Raw genomic sequence first — 21346 nt, forward strand, 5'->3', positions numbered from 1 at the left:
ATCTTTAGAATTCCTAGAAGTGGAATTATTGGGACAAAGAATATGAACATCATTGATGTTTTTGATACATACTGATCAACTACTTCCTAAAAGTAGAATAATTATGCTTTGATTGAGAGTAATTCCATGTCTAAAAAAACTCAAGCCAAATTTATCATAAAAGTATATGGCTTGTTTCAAATGTATTTATTAAACAGAAAACCTTGCTACTTAAGAGATGAGACATATGGAAAATGAAATATAACACTATTTTCTATGGAGAGTGAGTTATTTTTGGTCCTCCATTTTGGGTCCCCTTTGGGTTACCATTGTGCCAAAATGAAATAAGCCATTTTCATAAGTCAAAATCTATATAACTGACTACAAAATTGTTTATATGAGATATGGCATAGAGAAGAATATGTGATTTTTACTAGTGTTTAAATGTTTTAAATATAATTACAGTTTAAGTAAAAGTGAAAATGTTTGCTTTCTGTTTTAATTAGCAAAGTCTGGTGGATAAAGTGTCTCGAAGACAAAGACCTGACATGAATATGTTATTTCTAAATATGAAAGTAAGGAGGACGCATCTGGTTAGCGATTCTCTTGATGAGGTATAGATAATTTATTCTAAAGTGATATTAATTGATCAAAACTTTAAGTAAACTCTATAATTCTAAAATCTCAGTAAGCCGTTTTTTATTTCTTTATGCTAGAGAGTGTGCTTCCTTATATTTTGATACTATAGTTAAAGTCTGTTCTATATTCACAGTTCAGTCTTAATGCTCATTTTTATATGTTTTTTTAATGGCTTGTTGTTAATTCTCCAGAAAGGGATTTTATATAGAACAACTTTAAGTAATTCATGCGTATGACTATGTAACCTAGATTGTAGGCCCACCTTTTTTATTGGTTAGGTGTGTGACAAGTAATTTTAACTTCGCCAAGCCTGATTACTCCTCTAATACAATTGGAAGTCTAAGCTACAGGGTATGTTGTGTCTATTTAGGGTCAAACCTACATTGTATGTCCATGTATTACAGAGTTGCATGCATGTACAGTTTTCAGCCAGATCTGCATGTGGCTGTGTGATTTAGTTATGTGATTTATTTTTAAGTTTAGCATTGAAGGCAAGTTACAGAAAAGGAAAGGAATTATTTTATATTGTAAGCTACTAAATTAAAATCTTGGAGACAGTATGAAACCTGGGAAGCAGTAACCTTGGGCAAGGTACCTGACCTCTCTAATTCTGTTTCTTGACCTAGAACGACAAACATAATAATGTCTAGTTCACACAGTATCTGGCAGAATTATTGGGTGGGCGGATGGGTGGGTGCTTTATGGCAAATGTAAGTAAGATTCTGACTGCCTAACACATTTCCCGGAATTAAAAAATGTTAATTGCTCTTTTCTGCCATTTGTTCTCCTCTACTATATAATTCCTTCAAATAGTTAACCCGGAAAAGAGCAGACTTGAAAAAGAAGTTGAAAGTTACATTTGTAGGGGAAGCTGGTTTGGATATGGGTGGCTTGACTAAAGAATGGTTCCTTCTTCTAATTCGCCAGATTTTTCATCCAGATTATGGTGAGTATTTAATTTTTATGAAAAGTAATTCATAATTGTTACATTCAAGTAGTTATTATTTTTAATTTACCCTATGATTTTACAGATCTTTTTGTCAATCATAAATTTCAAATAACTTTTTGAAGACTTTTAAAAACTGACGAAAGTGATGATCGAAATGTTCATTATTTTATTGGGAATCCTACACAAAATACATAAAGACTTGAAAGTACACATCCTCATGGGAGCACCATTTTTCTAAATAAGCCAAATGCATGAAAATTTGTCATAGAAACAACATTTTAAATTAAAAAAAAACTAGTTTTTTCATTTACATTAATATTTGAAGCCTCCTTTGTTAAATAATGAGCCAATTTAATAAACAAGAATTCATTAATTTTTAAGACAAATATAAACCTCTGAAATTTATATTTGGTTTTATTTTATTTGGAGAAAACACCTATTTGATCATTAATTTTAGTTGTTTTTCTTCAGAAGAAAGTTTTAAGTGTTATCCTTTATTTTTCTCTACTTTGTATGTATATACATATATCATGTTTCTGGTAATGGGAATTAGAGATGACATGGATAAATTGAAATCACATAATCCTCAAAATTAATTTTGATCATAACTAATAAATTATAAAACTTTTTTAGAGAAGAAAATCAACTGATTTTCTGAGTTTCTGTCTTTTTACCCCAGTTTTCCACCCTTGATTTAGTAAATCAATGAACGGTAAAGTGCTCTTACATGCTCTCTGTATATATAGTAGATATATTTTAACATGAAGGATGATTTGTAGTAGAACTATTACTAAACTGTTTTGCTTATGCCAGATAAGATGTCATATATGTTTTTATCACTCTGATCTTTAAATCAATCACATTAATGAAATTATGTTTCTTTTTTTTCAGGTATGTTTACATATCACAAAGATTCGCACTGCCATTGGTTTAGCAGCTTTAAATGTGATAACTATTCAGAATTCCGATTGGTTGGAATTGTATCCTTTAAACTTTCCACTAGGAGGTGCTAGGAGACTAGAGAAATTTTAAATTTTTTTCTATATTTTGGAAAACTGTACTTATTTTATTCAAATTAAACATTCTTAAGTACTAAAATTTTCAATAATCTTTACTATTTGTAATATCATAGCTATATAGTGTCAGCAGATTTAATTAATTAAAAGAAATGACTGAATTTTTTATATTTCTCTCTCTGAAAACCTTATCTCAAAATAAAATGTTTATTTTCTATTTCATGTTTTGTCTAATTTATCAGGAAATTAGGACTTTTTAAAAATCAAAATATCTTTTCTATTCATAGCAAACTATTTTTCTTTTGGTTCTAAGTACAAAGTGGAAGAACTAACAGAAAAATAGTTTATTACACTCCATTTACTAAATTGAAATTGTGGAAATTAAACCTAGATCTTTAATATGCCCCCCAAATTCCAAGATATTAATAAAAATTAAAAAGTAAAAGGAATGGGAATATTTAAAGTATATGGCATTATTTCATAGTGTTTTTAAAATTATATAAATCCGTATGCCATCCGCTGATCCCTCTCAGGTGCGCTGGAGAGGCCATTCATGTACTGGGTGGGAGATTGGACAAGATACCTCCTACATTAGCAGTTTAACTCTAGGAAATATGATTGTGGGAGAAAGGATGAAAGAGTAAATAAGTGAGCAAGCACTAGAGACACATAGATTAAAGGAGGAGAAAAGTATCCACCTTTACGAAGTTTACCACTTAGATGGGCAGATGACCACCATGCAAGGCAGCCTGTTCTCAGTCAAATGACCATTTGACATTAAGAGATAAGGAGTTCTGAGAAGAAAAAGATTCAGTGTAGTCTTCCCACAGAAAGTAGACACTCACAAATGGAACCATTCTGTCTGATTAACACAGGGCTGTAGAGAATAGGACATGGAGTGGTAGAATGACTAGAAAAAAGTCTGCATTGTGCGGCACCTGTTACAGAGCAATGTGCAGGTGCACGTGATTGAAGCAGAGGGCGCCCTGGGAGTTACGGAAGATACCTTCGGAAGAAGAGCTAAGCGTCATCTTATGATGGGCTTCGAATATCTATCTTTGTTGGATTTGTTGAAATAAATTCTGAAGAATATATATGAAGATTGAAACACTAGGTGGAAGAAAAGGTTGTAGAGAAAAAACTATACATTGAAATAGTAAATTTGAAATTTTATGTATATTGTCATGTCTAAATGTCCAAAGTGCCAACTTTCACAGTATAAAACACTTAACAATTTTTAGACTTTCATTTTTATTGTATTATTTACAGTAATCATTTGTTAAATGTTACTTTGTTGAAACCCTGAGTCATTGATGCTTCTCACTACACTATGAGCTATTTCGATTTCCCCATATATATGTTTTCATACTTTGCATTCTTATCACAACCTAGATTTGGGTGATATTTTAACTTTCTAATATTTCTATTGCAGTGTTAGATCTTACTTAGCTACCACATTTTTAGACTAGTGTTATACATGAAGTCATGAGTTTGCTAATTGTTTTCTTTTGCAATAGACATTAGTTTCTATTCAGTCATTACCCAGAAGAGCATATTAAGCATATTCACATATGCTACATATTTCAAGTTAAACAATTTACAATTAAGTTCTCACTAACATTGCCGATAGGTTCTGTGACTTTAGGTGACTTTAAGCGAAATGACCTACATATAATAAAATCAATTTTAATATAGGTTAATTGATATAAACGAGTCAAGTTCCTGCAGCATCTCATCAACATAGTGAAACAGCATAAAGTGTTATTCAAGGACCTGCTGTAAATCTAAAATTATTGTAGCCACTACATCACATTGTTAACGTATACTTATCTCACAAAAAATAAACTGTAGAAAATAAGATTGATGTCCCCAAACCATGATAATATATAGGAAAAATCTGAGATGATAGTGGATAGTGATAATGTAAATGGTTGGGAGACCTATTGAAGGTAAGAAGAACTAAAAATTGAGACCAGGCAAGGTGAGTGAAAGAATTTCATTGGTCCTGTACATATCTCCAGTTTTTAAATTTTAGCATCAAAAATTTGTTTTTCTAATAATTCTAACAGTCTTGTTTCTAATACTTCACTTTCAAATTGTTAAGGCCTTGGAATTTACATGAAATGTTATGGTAAAACCTGTGATAATAAGTATAAAATTTTTTTAAGATTGCATGATGAGACATAAACATACCAATTAAGTACAATTGCTTATTACCAAACAGGGCATTGGAACTAAGAGGAGGACCAGTGTAGTGTAGGCAGGGTTTTCAAACTCCACTGTTTGCACCACGTGATGCCTCAGTGACTCCAGAAGAATTCCCTCACCCTCATGCCTGCTCCAACCAGAGCGTGCTGATTTAGTGTGAAATGAAACATTATAGTCTGCTTAGGAAAGTTCCCTGTAGAAATTCCTGTGTGCCTACGTCCTCATCTGTTAAAAACACGCCTTCACGGTTAAAATTAAAAGAACTTTTTATAATGAAAAGTGCTTAGAACTGACACTACAGAAAATGATTGTAAATGGTAACTCCAATAGTATTGTGGTTATTGTTCATTAGTACTATTACACAATTAGGACTTCTTTTTAATATCTGTCTCTCGAAAACACTGCTCAGTCTCTGTTAATATGGTTACCTATTAAATAACATATCTATTTCTTAAATTATTAACCTCATTCTGCCTTAGTAAATTGAAATACTGGCTATCTTCTAATTTTAAAAAAATTGTTTACAATAATTTGTCCAGCCCTTATGCCGAGTTTCCTTTTGAGCCTATAAAATTAATTACTTTTTTAATAACTTGACATGATCTTTTTTTTTTTTGCTTTTTATCCACTGATAACTTTATTTACAGGGAAACTGTAACTCATTCTGGAGTTTAGGTGCAGAGAGGTATTTCTCATTTACTTATTTCTCAAAACTACAAATAAAAATGCTTACATAGTTGAAGACCTGTGTAAATTCTTTATGTCTTTTTTTCTTTTTTTTTAATTTATTTTTTCAAATACATTTGTCTCTGCCTACCCCCCACCACTTTCCCTTGCCCCCTCCTTCCTTCCCTCCCTCAGCTCTTCCCCTTTGGTTTTGTCCATGAGTCCTTGCTATATGTTCCTTGACTTTATAATCTTTATCTGACAGTTGAAATACAAGATTTGTTCTAAAACCCCTCTTTCAACAAAATGGAAGTTACATTCTACCTCATAACTGATAAATAAAATACAATTGGGCAAAATTTGTACTTAAACATCTGTAGCTTTTTAACTTTAGCCCTTCGAGTAAACTCCAAGTAATAAAGGCCTTCCAGATATTACTGTAGGAGAGAGATTGTCCAGTTAACTTATCAACAGTGTGTATGTCTGTGTGTGTGTGTGTGTATTCACATGTTTATTTAGCTCAGCCCTCTTTACATAGTCTGTATTTAATTTTAAAACAGTTAAAATGATCACCAAAATTAGTAGTGTGTTCTACAGTGAGTTCTACTGAATAAATTGCTGCTGCTGCTACTTACAAAATCACCATCTTTGTTTAATGCTGAATTTAAAAATTCAAACAAATTTTGAAAATGTCTTATGCATTAAATAATTTATAAACATGTCTGAAATTATCTGTTGTGATCTTAGCTAAAATTACCTAAGCAAATCATTAAGTATTATCAACTGAACCCCTCCTTTTTACATGACTTTTTGTAATCAAGTAATTATATTATGTAAAATAAAGGGGAAATAAATGAAAGTAATGGGAGTAGGTGGGATTAATTAGAAAATCAGTGTAAGATCTGAAGTATGCAAGAAATAGACTGATCCATAATTCAAAAGTCATTTGTTGTCACGGATTTTATGTTAATACTTAACATTTAGTATGCATAGCTTATGGGACTAGCTGTTTATAACAGCATTACCTTGGATATTCGCTTCCCCCCGTGCTGTTACAAGAAATTATTGAGCCCTCCCATCGTTCCTACGGATCAGAATACACCAGTAGGCATCTGCAGTGTTACCACTGATGACTTATGTCAAATTATGCCTGTAAGTATGAAGTTACTAGGATATTACTCCTTAATACTAATCTGTTCTACCTACACAGTCTTTCTCCTCCTAATCCTATTTTTATTTTGAAATATGATTTCTCTCTACTTTTGTAACCCATCTAGCTTTCTCCTTCCTCACAGAGACACACCTCCCACTTCACAGCCCTCTTCAGCTCCTATCAATATTAGAACAGACTTTGAAGTCAGAGACAGAGGCTTGAACCCACGCTCTGCCATTTATTGGCTCTGCAAGCTCGGCTAAGTTGTTTAAAGTTTCTGAGCTCTACCTTTTTCATGTGAACAATCAAAGCATCAGAATTGTTCAGTAACAATAAGAAATCTTCCCGACAGTGTAAAAATTACACTTGAGGGTTTTTATTGAAAATAGAGGAGAGGCAAGTATAACCTTGAATCAGTAACTGTACCATCTCTTTTCATTCTGCTTAAGCCATACTTAAATATGCTCCAGTAAATACGACCAGGGTATATAAACTGTGCAAAAACGCTCTTCTGTATCTTCACACACTCCCTATTTAATTTAAATACACAGTCATTTAAAAAGTTGAACTGTATGAGTAATAACATTTTGAAGATAGCATCTTACAGTTAAGAGTCTAAGATTGGCTGTATTGATAAGTACAATTCTCAACAAAAATTGGGGTTTGAAAATACAAAGGCTGGGATAAAAGGTCTACAGTCCTGAATAAAGCATATTTGAGTATATAACTTCATGACCTATTGGTTGTATTTTGTCATTGAAAATTTAATCTTTGAAAGAAGATGGTAAGTCCTTTCCTTTGGACTCATTTCCTTGGAGTTCTTAATAAAAATCACAAATGTCTCAATTACAATTTTCAGCATCCATAATTTTGTCAGTAATTGCAAATCTATGTCCATCTAAATTTGTATTAAAATGTTTTTAATAGAATGGAAAACATTATGTATGTAAGATCATTCTAACTATGCTGTTCTTTATCTTTTAATAATTTAAAATTATTTCCGTAAACCTGAAAAAAAAAATCTGCTTAGTTGTTTTGTCTGTAAATCTTTGCTCCTTGATAACATGAGTTGTAACCTAAACCAGGAAAGCATTTTACTCAGTGTTCTCAACTTCTTGGGAGAGAAGGGCACTGTAACTGAAATGTACAACCCGTTTACATGCATGAACTCTGTGTTTTTATGTTTAAAAGCTGTATCCCAAAACAGCTTATTTTTTAAATTGAAATGAGAAATACTACAAATTTATAAATAGAAGTGTTGCAGATAGCAGTGAGTTATCATGAGAACTATGCTCTTAACTTGCTGCTAAGAATAGTTTGAACTGGATATTTTCCTCTTATATGACTTTTTCCAAAGAAAAAGCTTTATATTGACTTTCTTCTCAACAAATCCATCTATAAGCAGTTCGCTGCATTTTATTACAGATTTCATTTTCTTTTTCCAAAGAAAAAGTAGATAGTAGAAATTATTAACAAGTATTTTGTGCTCTATAAAATACATCTCAAATACTATATTTCAAAATCTGAAAGTTTATCTTCTCTGTCTCACACGTAAGTGAGCTATAGTAGAACTGCTTAACTATTTCAGTTGATACTGTTTGGTTTAAAAAAGGCAGGTAACAGATTTCTTTTTATAGGAGCTGGCCCATGGATTAAGTGAACTCCTGTCATATGAAGGCAATGTTGAAGAAGATTTCTATTCGACATTCCAGGTACTGCTGAGGGCAAATAGCTTTCTGTTAACCATGTATTTCATATGTGAAAATTGCCATTTCTTATGAAACACTCATTATTAGAAAAGATAAATAGGATTAATTAACGCATACCATGCTCTCTCTTAAAGGATCTTAACCTGATAAAGTAGACAATGAAAGAGAGGCTTGTAAATGAGCAGTCACGGGAAGTGGTTACAGAAATTCCTGGAGGGTAAGGGCACTGCTGCTAGGCAAGTGGCATGTTCCCTTCACTCCATTATTTTCTCAGAGCTTTTCAACTTCTAAAAATAAGCCTGTCCTGTAGCTTCAGTACAAGAAGTTAGGAGCAGAAACTAATGGATCAAACCAAAACGCTCTCATTTCCACTCCCCTAACATTAATTGGGAGATGGAAATTACAGTAACCCACCTAGCTCCACAGGGTATTACCTACGTGGCCACGTGAGTTTTGTGAACATCAGTCAAGTATTTAACTGTATTCAACAGAGAGGGTTAAGTTAAAGATCTACTTTTTTACCTCACAGTAATTTCACAACACCTTGTCTTAATTACAAGCATCAGAAGAGCTTAGTGTTTGTTGTTTATGTATTTAGATGGGGAAAACCTGCTTTTTAAATTTTACGAATCTGTTCACTGAAGCTTGTTACTGCATCAGCCATACCAATACATATCTTGTGTTGGACTCTCCCGTCAGGTTTTTCAAGAAGAATTTGGGATAATTAAGTCCTATAATTTAAAGCCAGGTGGTGATAAAATTCCAGTTACCAATCAAAATAGGAAAGGTGAGTTAGACGCCATTTCTTAATTAAAATGCATTAGTGTGTACCATTTACTTTTACTATGTAACAGATGGAAAATTGCTTTTCAGAATATGTTCAGCTTTATATTGACTTTCTTCTGAACAAATCCATCTATAAGCAGTTTGCTGCATTTTATTACGGATTTCATAGTGTGTGTGCTTCAAATGCCCTTATGGTGAGTTTATATCTTTAAATTATACTTTCACTTGGTTTTCGTAATATGATAATAACTAACTAATTCATTAAATATTTTAGCAGGTAAGCTTTTAAAATAGAAAATATTTTCTACTTTTTAAAGGTAGAGCTAGAAATAACAATAGGTCTCCCATTTCAGCCTTAGCGCTCGAAAGGGAGAAAAGATCAGTCAACTCCATTTTTCTCCCCTGTACTGTGTGTTTTGGGGCTTTAAGAAATTTCCCCAAGCAGAGTGGATGAAGAAAACCTGTGGGTTCAAGGTCTTAATACTGAGGGACAAAGCACAGAAAACAGCTCACACATACGCTCCCGAGCAAAAGCCACTGCTTATTGACTAATGAAAATATTTACGGCTGCTGCTTCCAGGGTCCCTCCACAACTCCCAGTTGCCCTTTACCCACAGGAAGAAGTTTGTCTCCGGAGCCGTGAAGGACTCTGGTGGTCTGAGTTATCTGAGCCATGTGAGCGTGGGTCAGCCGCTATCTAGAACACCATGTTTGGATAAGATAAAAACAGAGTTCCCTAAAGAACTGGTGCTCTTCGCCCCAGCTCCTTAGGGCACACTCTACCACGCCACTTTTATTTCCCCTCAGTTACATGATGACGGGTTTGGAGGAAGGTCTTCCATTTGAATTTATTTTTCATAGGAGAGCTTGTTTTAGAGTAACCTTTGTCACATGTTTGTTGTTGAAAGTAGCTTTGAAAACAGAGCCTTTTTTTGAGCTCTGAGTTTTGTCTGTGACACACAGGTAGTTGTGGGGGTGGAGAGAGGGGAAATAGAAATTAAATGGCATAGCTTGTTTTCTCTCTTTCAGTTTTAATCTCTTTAAGTGGAAGAGAACTTATGTAAGTTAAAAAAAAAAAAAGTGCCACACAAGCAGCCTGTGATCTAGTACATAAACTCTACAGCACATCACACATCCTGTGCATTGTTGGAAGGGACATTGGGCTACTGGAGGGCGGCAGGCAGATAAGGATGATGCCAGGGCAGCTAAGACAGTTTCAAGCTGCGTTTTGAGGAAGAGTTGTAATTTGGATTCATGCTTAGACATCTGCTTGTTTTTCTGCAAACTGCTAATTAGTGTTTGCAGAAGGGAGCACCGTAGTAGTTTGACAAGATTTATAAACCTTTAAAAGCAAAAATATCTTACCTCAATAGGATAACTATAAATGGAGCTTTTTCTTTAAAATATGGTTTGCTTTACTTTAAGTCATGATTTTTGTAGTTTGATTCGTGAGAACAGTTCCAGTTTAATTTTTTAATGATCATTTTTGGTAAATACTTATTGGCAGCTGCTTCGTCCAGAAGAGGTGGAAATTCTGGTCTGTGGAAGCCCTGAGCTGGATATGCACGCTCTGCAGAGAAGTACTCAGTATGACGGCTACGCGAAAACTGATGTGACTATAAGGTGAGCGCTTCATACTTCTGATAGCGAGGTTACGGGAAAGGGGAATGAAAGAGAATGTGGTTCCTTTATTTGTGTAACTTACAATCTTGGAATCAAGTCAGCTGAAATACTGTAGAGTTCCACACTGCCTTATTTTATTTATAAAAAGTAATATGAGAATATAAAATATGAAATAATTTAGCAATCTCCTTGGGAGAGAATGATATAAATAAATTTCTACAGAAGTATAGAGATTTTACTTTTTAAAAAATGACTTTGGTTCTAGAATTTCAGGCCTTTTAATAGCATTGTGCTGAAAAATAAGAAAATTGTTGTGCTATCCACCGTTGGGCTACTTTTATAATTTTATAAAAATGTATGTTTATAATAATCTTAGTCAAAAATCTAATTCATGTATAGAAGCTTGTCATTCCTTAATTTCACAGTTAGGGTACTATACATGTTTAGGAAGTTTTTTTTTCTTTTCCTTCCGGCCTACTTTATATTCTTTTTTAAAAATTGTTTTTCAGTTACAGTTGTCCTCTTTCCCACTATCACTTTATATTCTTTATTCCAGCGATTTTCAACCTTTTTCATCTCATGGCACACATGAACTAATTATTAAATTTCTGTGCCACACCAAAAAATATATATTTTGCCAATCTGACAAAGAAAAAAACGCATAATTTTGATTCATTCCCACAGGTTATTGTTGTGTTGGCTGTTGTCATTTTTTTCTTATTTGACAATCTAAGGGAAAAGAGGTCAGTGCCCCTGACTAAATAGTCAGGTATTGCATGTTTGGAAAAATTCTTGCAGTACTGGTTGAAAATCACTGCTTTATTCTGATTTACAGGACTTTTTCAGGACATGTTATATATATTCCCTTTGCTGTTCTCTAGATACTTTTGGGATGTCGTGCTTGGATTCCCTCTTGATCTTCAAAAGAAGTTGCTGCATTTTACTACAGGAAGTGACAGAGTCCCTGTGGGGGGGATGGCCGATTTGAACTTCAAAATCTCAAAGAATGAGACTTCTACTAATTGGTAAGTTTCCAGATTATAATTTTATTTTTAAACGAGAAGTTTTGCTAATAATAACATGCTTATAATTGGAGGCTTCTTTCATTTTAAAGGCAACTTCATGGGAAAACTTTGGGAGTAAATATGGTCTTGAAATGAGAGATGCTGTTGCTTAAGGTCCTCTATTAATTTTTCAGACATACCAGTACTAACTGATGATAATTCCTTTCCATTAACTTTTTGCATTGCTAAGCCTGTTACTTTCTAGTCTCTTTTAGAACTAGCTTGCTTTTATTAGTGTATTGTCTAATCTTCATATTTATCTAAAGGTGTTTTTATTAAAAAATACTAAGGTGGGGGTTTTGGCTATCATCCTTAGTCCTAGAAGGGCCTCTAGTAATAATCCTCTTTTTTTTTTTTAATTTAGTGCTTTTTGCATATGAAAGTGATGATGACAATGGTGGCTTTACATTATTTCCTAATAACGTTGATGGATTAGTACTGACCTACTTACTTCTTTTCCCAGCCTCGCAGTTTCTAAAGCTGATCTGAGCAGGCACTGCTGGGATTATAATCATTTTTCCTGCTGCCCGCTGTGTTCCCCGAGTTCTGTCAGTGCCTCTTCATTTTTGAACTGGAATTTTTCCTTTCCTTTCTCCCTTCAACCACTGACAACTATTCTGGTGGTGGAGGGTTCATAAAGACTGAAGGAAAGGGTCTCAGAAATGTTCTTTTGTTTTTGGGTTTGATTTTTACAGTTCACACTGGAACAATAGTAACAGTTATACTCTATACTATTCTGCTAGGTGTTTTATATAAATGGCCCTTTAATCTTTTCAACCACCCAGTTGGATAGTGTACCCTGTCATGGTGATGAGGAAACTGAGATCTGGGGACATGAAGCCACTCACAAGGCCCCGCAGCTAGTCTGTGAGGAAGGCAGTATTCAAATTTAGAGTTGTCTGAATCCAAAAACAATGCCTCCAGGGTGAAGGTTCCATGAGAGCAGAGACAATGACCGTGTTGTCTGTAATCCTAGCCTCCTGTCTGGCAATATGCCCGTTACATAGTAGGTGCTTCGTAAGTATTCAGCAAAGGAAAGAATGAGTCTTCTCTTGGGAAAATGAAAGAGATTTGAATGTGCGTGTCCTGGTGTTTTGAAAGCCGCTTAGCAGTCATTCTATGTGGGCTTTAATGCTTAGTATCTTAAAAATAATTTTTCCCTAGGTTGCCTGTGGCTCACACCTGCTTCAATCAACTTTGCCTTCCCCCCTACAAGAGCAAAAAGGACCTGAAACAGAAATTGATCATTGGAATTTCAAATTCGGAAGGTTTTGGACTTGAGTAGCCTAAAAGACTTGAAACATATTTTATATGTAGCATTCACTTCCCTCTTATTGTGCCTTTAACCTTTTCATGTATTCGTCTCAAAACAACTTGACAAAGCTCACCAACTTTAAAATACCGATTTTTTAAAAAAAATCAAATATGAAGTATGTTAATGGAGGCATGATTTTCTAAAAACACAGACATTGCTTCAACAGGGAAGAGACCAGATGGCAGAGACAGGTGTGGGTTCGGTCCTTTTTTATAGCACTTTATCATTCACCGTGAGTAGTTTGTCACAAGTGTCCCCCTGGGGAAGCAAGGAGCAGTCAAGAAAGCACCGATGACATAGTGGAACCCAGTGGCAGATTGTGTGCTGCTAGGACACAGCAGCAACACAGATAGCTACATTATCATTAATGTAAGGCATGTAGCCGTATTTTCATATAGAGGTAAACAACAGTATAATTGCAAATGCAATTTACAGGGTTTTTTCATATACTGGTTTTGGTCCTATAAGATTCTTTTCAGCTGTTGCCGAAAAGCATGTAAATACAGAATAGCCTGAGAATAATGGGATTTTGATAGTGCCATTTATTGCTAAAGATTTATTTTTACAAAGTAAATTCAGGGTTTTAGATGTGTATACAGCTTTTACAAATCAATAAAGATGACTGTACAAGAGTGTCACTATTTTCAGACTAATTGGATTCAGGTTATATTCTTTTTAGTATTGTTAGTCTGCATGCACATTGGCAGTAGTAACTTTGAGTACTCTGTAATATTTGTATAAAGATCATTTCTTCTTAAGGGTTGGGATATTAAAAAAGAAATCAGATAACTAATCATTGATAAATTAAGTCAATTACAAGCACAAAAGAAAATAACTGTTTTTATATATACTTCGATTGATGTACAAGGCTTATTTGTAATATTTTTTGATCATCAGTTGTACTGAAACCACTAATTTTTGGAAAAGGTTAGGATAAGATATTTGACAAAAGTGAATACAGTAACATTTCTGTCAAAATGACGTACTTGGTGTAAAATAATCAAGTTCAACATTTCGATCAAAATGTTTGTTTTTCACTGGATTCTGAATATAGTAAATCCAAGCGTACCCTTTTTGGAGTTCCTAATAAAGTAGCATGTAAAAAGAAAATGTATTTTAAATCAGACAGTAAATGGTTTTCTTTTTAATTTACAGCAAATGAAGCAGTTTTATTAGCATGCTATAAATATTTCCTAGTCAAGACTTCTCCATGTTCCTTCAGGAAACTCTAAAGACATATTTGCAATAACAAGGAAGCCAGCATTTAGTACCAGCATATGGTTCATATGCAAATAATACTTTCCCACAATTTTTTCTGCGCTATGCTATTTTTTTATTGCTATGCTTCCTGCACCCAACCAGCAGAATTCTTTTAGGGTGAAGGAACTTATCAGCTTGTTTTCCTGCAGTTCTGAAGCTAGGCCACGAATCTTGGTTTACTATTCTCTCTGAAACAGAAGTGACTCTGCTTTTTCATTTGGATATACTATTTAAAGGAGTTTCTTAAAAATCTTGGAAAGCCTAAGCGAGTTAAAGGCACGTTGGTTTCATTTTGTTTGCTGTGTTTAATCTAATGCAAATAAAACTGCTTCTCTCTTATGCTGCTTGAACTAGAAAGTAAGTTGTTTAATGTAGGTTACTACTAACTAATAAGCACAAAAGAATCATGTATAAGAAACCAGATTTAAGTGTTTTAAATAAAATGAAAACAAAGTTTTTATTTGGTAGAGATGGACAATTGTATTGGCTTCATCTGCATGTTTAATGACGTGCTTGTATAGCAATAGGTTAAATAAGAAGTATACAAGCAAGCCAGATCTTTAAAAGACAAAGTCCGTAAATAACTGGAAAACTTTCGTTGTCTGTTGTTCAGTTGAAATTTATAACCATTTATCACTTAATTGCACATTGCCTTTATTTATTTATGCTGTTTTTGGTTTACAGTGTAATAATACCTCATTTTTTTTAAAAAAACACTACTGTTATAATTCATTAATTTAAACAGCTAAAAATTCATGTAATTGCTTTTTTATATAATCTGTTAATGAATTCTTAGTTTTTGTATCTTCCACAGTTACCTAAAAAATCATTACACACTATTTATCATTATTTACTAAATGTTATGTCCTTTTTTAACCTTTGCTTAGTCATATTTTTGTCTGTATGATCAGAGGTTTTTAATCTGTTTTTTGTACAAATCTGTATTGTATTAAGTTGTTAACTTCTGGGTAAAATTTTTCAAATATTAAAGTTATACAATCAGTCAGGTTTCAGTTTATTTTTTTAAATATCAGGCAATTAATTAAAACCATAAGTTTAAAATGTTTTATAAGTGCAAACATTCTCTTCATTATACTGTTTCTTAAACTAGTGCTTAAGAAAATTGCTAATACATATAGCTTCAGAAATGTGTGTTGTTATTGACACCAAACGTAACTAACTTCTTTAGCATGATTTTCACTCTGAAACAGTATCCTGTGTCTGGATGGTCATGCTCATGTTCCACCAAATTAGAGTTACGCCATGGAGGCCACCCAGGAATGAAAGTATGACATTTCATTCGCTGTAGATAGACAACTTCAGATTTTAATTATTTCTCCCCAAAACTATTAGCGTGGCCTTTTTTTCCTTGCCCACATTGCCTATGCTTAAGGAAAAAAGAGATGATGAGAATGTAGGAGAAAATGTGGTGAATGGAAGAAGACTACGGTGGGTTTTCACAGGGGAGTGTGCAAGGTCAGTTCACCCAAATGGCCACATAGCCTTTAGTCCAGTGTAGTAGTGAAGCATTGCACTGTGGCCCTGGCGAGTTAGCTCAGTTGGTTAGAGCATCGTCCCAATATGCCAAAGTTACAGGTTCAATGCCCAATCAGGACACACAAGAATCAACCAATAAATGCATAAATAAGTGGAACAACAAATCAATGTCTGTTTGTCTGTCTGTCTCTTCCTCTCCCCCTCTCCCTCTTGTTCGCTTCTTCTCTTCCCCCGCCCCCTCCTGCACCTCCCCCCTCCTCTCTTTTCTCCTTCTCCTTCTCTCTCAAATCAATAAATTAAAAAAAACACTTTATTTAAAAATACAGTCATGCCAAACTGCCTGGATTTGGGTTTACTGTTTCTTGGTGCAAGTTACTTTATCTCCTTGTGCCTCAATTAGCAAATAAAATAATTTGTAAAATGGAAATAATAAACCTACTTATTTCATAAAGAGGGTTGTAGGGAAGATTAAATGAACATAGTGCCTGGCATAGAGTAAGCAATATAATGTGATATCATCTTACAACCATTGCTTCTGAAGCCTTCTGGAGGTTTTTTGATTATCAGACATTGAATGCAGTTACAGATGCCAGAACACAAAGTGCCTTTGAGGCATTAAAATTGTGTTAGAATATTTGTTACTTGAAACAGTGCTTTAGAATTTAAACTTACAGATGTCTCAGTAGGCAAGGATTTTAGATACTATTTTACAGATGTGTAAGAAGATACAATTTTTAAATTCAAAAATAAATTAGTTTATTTTTAGTAAAACATTTCAAATGTAGAGAAAATTTTCAGAAAGTAATGTAATAAAACATGTTCCTACTTTTAGATCTAACAAATGTTAACATTTTGCAAGGGCTTTTAAAAATAAGATGTGACAGATGGAGTGGAAGCCCCTTTTTGAGCACTTCTCTGGCCCCCATATACTGTCTCTCTTTTCCCCATTGAACTGCATTTGGTGGGAATCCTTCCCACAGTGTCTTATATTTGTATTACAAATGTGTCTCTTTGTAAACACTACGCAGTATCATTAGAGTTGCATATCTAATATTATACTCTACCTTTCCAAAATTTTCACACTCAATACTGTCTTTTCTAGGTTTATCCCTGATCATACATTTAGATATACTTCACCTATTTTAATGGCAGAATAGAATCCTATTAAGTGAATGTACCAGTTTGTTGATGCATGTTCCCACAGACTAACATTGAGATCTTTCCTCCATTGCGAACCAGGCTATGATGAGCACCTTGCCCATGGTGAGCGTGTATGCACTGGTGCCCGTAGGTCATAGCCCAGGTGTGGGATGGCTGAACCACAGGGTTCATCTCTCCAGCCTTACCAGATACTGTCCAATTGCTCTTTCCAGAGTGGTGGTTCCAGCAGTGATTTCTACCACATTGTAAGAGTTTTCATTCTCCCCAACACTTGGCTTTAGCTGGCCATTTTTTGTTAGTTGTACCAGTTTGTTTTAATTTGCATTTCCATAATTGAACACCTTTCTGTACATTTACAGGCCATTCACATTTCTTCTGTGAGTGGCCAGTGCAATATTCTTTGCCTAATATTTTTCTATTTTCTTTTCCTCATTGGTTTTTAGGAGGTTTTTTTTTTTCTGGATATTAATCCTTTGTTAACAGGAGCAACACTGCTTCAATATGAATTCAAGATCTGCCAATGACTCTATGACTTGGGATAAATAAAATCTCACTTCAGTTTACCCATCTGTAAAATAAAAAAAGTGATACATAACTCATACAGAGGACTGTCTGGAAAAAGTCCAGTCATTGTTAATATAATGAGAATGGTTTGCGTGACATTTATGTAACCTGACAGCCAAGGAGAGTGGACTGGGATGAGCATGCGTGAACAATGAAGACTTCACTGTACTAGTCAGTGGGAGTGGTAGATGCCATTGAGTGAGCATGTGTACTGAGTGGCCATCTCATTCAAAATGACTGAATGGGAGATCCAAGATGGCAGAGGAATAGGTGGAAGCTACACTAACCTCCTCCCAGGACCAATCTTGAATTACAACTAACTTGTATAGAAATCATCCTGAATAACCAACTGAACACTAGATGGAGAGAAGCCTTATAACCAAGGACAGAAGAGCCACTTCACCACAACAAGATGTAGAGAGTGAGGAGGGAGAGGCTGGCAGGGCTCCCATGGGCAGCAGCTGAAGTTCAGGAAGGATATTTCAGAGACTGGGCAGTTCCCTTGAGAAGTATGGACTCCCCAGCCTACAGCACTAGAGCCTGCAAGGAACCCAGATAACATCCAGCTGTGAAAAGCAGCAAGTTCTGTCTGCCAGGGAGAGAAGGCTGGAGATGCAGAGACTCTTAAAGGGCCAATGCACAAAATTTTGTTTGTAGCCACTTACCCTGGAGAGATGCTTGAGGAGAGTCTGGGGTTGAGGGCTCTGGAGAGAGAACTGAAGGAACAGTCTCCAGGATCCCTGTGCTGAGACATCCCCCGGGCTGCCGAAGCCATCTTTCTCAGGCACGGCACTCCTCTCCAAGCGGCATCAGCCTGAAGGGAAGCAAGAGCTCTGCCCACAGGAATTACTCTGCCCTGCCCTGTGGAGCTTACACCAGGCTGCTAACTACAGCTTGATTAGTTTAACAACTGATTTAGTTTAACAACTAAGGATGAGAATACAAAGAAGCTGCCAAAATTGGAAGACAAAGAAACAGATCCTAAATGAAAGAACAAGAGAATTCTCCTGAAAAAGAACTAGATGAAATGGAGGCAAGCAATTTAACAGACAGTGAGTTTAGAGTAATGATTATAAGGATTTTCAACAGCATGAAAAAAGATATAGAAACCATGAAAAAGGACCAGTCAGAAATAATGCAATATCTGAAATAAATAATACACTGGAAGGAATAAATAGTAGGTTAAATGAAGCAGAGGTTCAAATCAGTAGCTTGGAATACAAGATAGAAAAAAACAGCCAGGCAGAGCACCAAAAAGAAAAAGGAATTTAAAAAATGAGGGCACTTAAGAAACATCTTGGACAACATGAAGTATAACAACATCTGCATCATAGGAATACCAAAAGGAGAAGAGAGCTGGCAAAGGATCAAGAATCTATTTGAAGAAATAATGACCTAAAACTTCCCTAATCTGGTGAAGGAAAAAGACACAAGTCCAGGAAGCTCAGAGGGCTGCAAACAAGTTGGACCCAAAGAGGCCTACATCTAGACACATCATAATTAAAATGCCATGGCTTAACAGCAAGGAGATAATCCTAAAAGCCACAAGAGAAAAGCAGGTACTTACCTACAAGGGAGCACCAGTTAGACTGTCATCTGATTTCCCAACAGAAACATTTCAGGCCAGAAGGGAGTGGCATGAAATATTCAAGATGATGAAAATCAAGGACCTACAAACAAGGCTACTTTACCCAGAAAGGCTATCATTTAAAATCGAAGGGCAGAAATAAGAGCTTCCCAGACAAGAAAAAGCTAAAGGAGTTTAACATTAAAATAGTACTGCAACAAATGTTAAAGGACTTGCTTGAAGAAGAGGCAGGAGGAAAAAGGAAAAAAAAAAAAACAACAAAGGAAAACAGTCTAACAATAAAATGGCACTACACATATCTATCAATAATCACCTTAAATGCAAATGGCTTAAACGCCCCAACCAAAAGACACAGGGTACCTGAACAGATAAGAAAACAAGACCTATATATATGCTGTCTACAAGAGACCCACCGCAGAATGAAAGATACACATGGACTAAAAGTAAAGGGATGGGAAAAAACATTTCATGAAAATGAAAAAAAAAAAAAGTTGGAGTAACAATACTTATATCCAACAAAATAGACTTTAAAACCAAGGCCAAAGTAAGAGACAAAGGAAACTACATAATGATAAAAGAAACAATCCAACGAGAGTATATAACCATAGTAAACATTTATGCACCCAACATAGGAGAACCTGACTATGTAAAACAAATCTTGATAGACAAAGGGAGAGTTCAACAGAAATACAGTCATAGTTGGGGATTTTAACTCCATTGACTTCAATGGATAAATCTTCCAGGCAGAAAACCAACAAAGTGACCACAGCCTTAAATGACACACTAGATAACATGGCTTTAATTAATATCTGCAGAGCATTTCACCCCAAAGCAGCAGAATATACATACTTTTCAAGTGCACATGGAATGTTTTCTAGGATGGACCACATGTTAGGACACAAAACAAGTCTCAATAAATTTCAAAAGATTGAAATCATATCAAGTGTCTTCTCTGACCATAATGCTATGAACTAGAAATCAATCACAAGATGATTACTGAAAAACACACAAAGACTTGGAAGCTAAATTACATGTTATTAAACAATGAATGGGTCAACAATGAGATCAAGAAAGAAATCAAAAGATACCTTGAAACAAATAAAAATGAGAACAAAACCGTTCCCTGGGAAAGCAATCCTAAAAGGGAAATTCATAGCATTACAGGCCTATCTTAAAAAAAAAACAAGAAAAAGCTCACATAAGCAATCTATCTTTGCACTTAAAGAAACATGAAAGAGAACAACAAACAAAGCCCAAAGTGAACCGAAGGAAGGAAATAATCAAGGTCAGAACAGAAATAAAATCCAGTCTTAAAAAATGATACAAAAGATACAAAAATGATTCAAAGGATACAAAAGATACTGTGAAATCTTGACTTTCCTTTCTATCCTTGGAAAATACCACATTGAAAAAACCATTTTTAGACACAGAGCGCAGGTGGGTGCTGTGTTAACTGTTGTTGGTCAGTTGCATTATGTAGGACTTGATAGAGGTACCAAATAAACTCTATGCACTTAGGAAAAATCACAGTCGTGTTCTCAGGCAGACATCTCCAGTCTGTTGATAGATGCAGGGGCACCATCGTGTGAGGAGTAAGACTGGGGCTCTTTATAATGATAGACACTGGGAAGGATGTCTGAGGTCACAAGGGGAATCTAGGGGCATTAGAAAGTTCTAGAAGTAACCACAAAAATGTGATGGTTCTTTGAAAAGCCAGCACAAAGAGCTGGGTCTTGGAAGAGAAAAACAAGGTTGACAAACTTTTAACCAGACACATCAGGACAAAAATAGAAAGGATCCAAATACATAAAATCAGAAATGAAAGGGGAGAAATAATAACTGACACCAAAGCATACAAAGGATTGTAAGAAAATATTGTGAACAATTATATGCCAACAAACCTGGATGAATTGGATAAATTCCTAGAAACGTACGATCTTCCAAAACTAAATCAAGAAGAATCAGAGAATCTGCATATACAGATTATACCTAGTGAAATTGAAGCACAATAAAATAAAATAAAAAATTTTAAGAAAACCTCGCAACAAACAAAAGCCCTGGACCAGATGGCTTCACAGGTGAATTTTACCAAACATTCTGGGCCCGCCCCTTCTCCCCCTCCCATCCCCCAGTGACGCCCAAAGCTTGGTATTCCCTTTAAGGAACAGA

General features: G+C 34.9%; 1 protein-coding gene across 3 annotated transcripts in view; it reads left to right on the forward strand.

The window, feature by feature from the left end:
- HECTD2 (HECT domain E3 ubiquitin protein ligase 2) overlaps window positions 1-15106 on the forward strand; it is a 61191-nt gene extending 46085 nt beyond the window's left edge. For 2 of the 3 annotated variants that reach the window (XM_054572843.1, XM_054572844.1), the window contains exons 12-21: window positions 486-593; window positions 1432-1564; window positions 2459-2547; window positions 6451-6609; window positions 8248-8322; window positions 9019-9106; window positions 9193-9299; window positions 10613-10728; window positions 11610-11753; window positions 12957-15106. In XM_054572843.1, the coding sequence (XP_054428818.1) occupies window positions 486-593; window positions 1432-1564; window positions 2459-2547; window positions 6451-6609; window positions 8248-8322; window positions 9019-9106; window positions 9193-9299; window positions 10613-10728; window positions 11610-11753; window positions 12957-13077 (1140 nt within the window). In that variant the 3' untranslated portion in view covers window positions 13078-15106. Of the gene's footprint in view, window positions 1-485; window positions 594-1431; window positions 1565-2458; window positions 2822-6450; window positions 6610-8247; window positions 8323-9018; window positions 9107-9192; window positions 9300-10612; window positions 10729-11609; window positions 11754-12956 lie in introns of those variants that run through there. The other variant, XM_054572845.1, reaches the window with a different exon arrangement.
- Window positions 15107-21346: the final 6240 nt, after the last annotated feature.

This window comes from Pteronotus mesoamericanus, unplaced genomic scaffold (genome assembly GCF_021234165.1).
Source record: "Pteronotus mesoamericanus isolate MK-2021 breed Mesoamerican mustached bat unplaced genomic scaffold, CSHL_Meso_final contig_24, whole genome shotgun sequence".
NCBI lineage: Eukaryota > Metazoa > Chordata > Mammalia > Chiroptera > Mormoopidae > Pteronotus > Pteronotus mesoamericanus.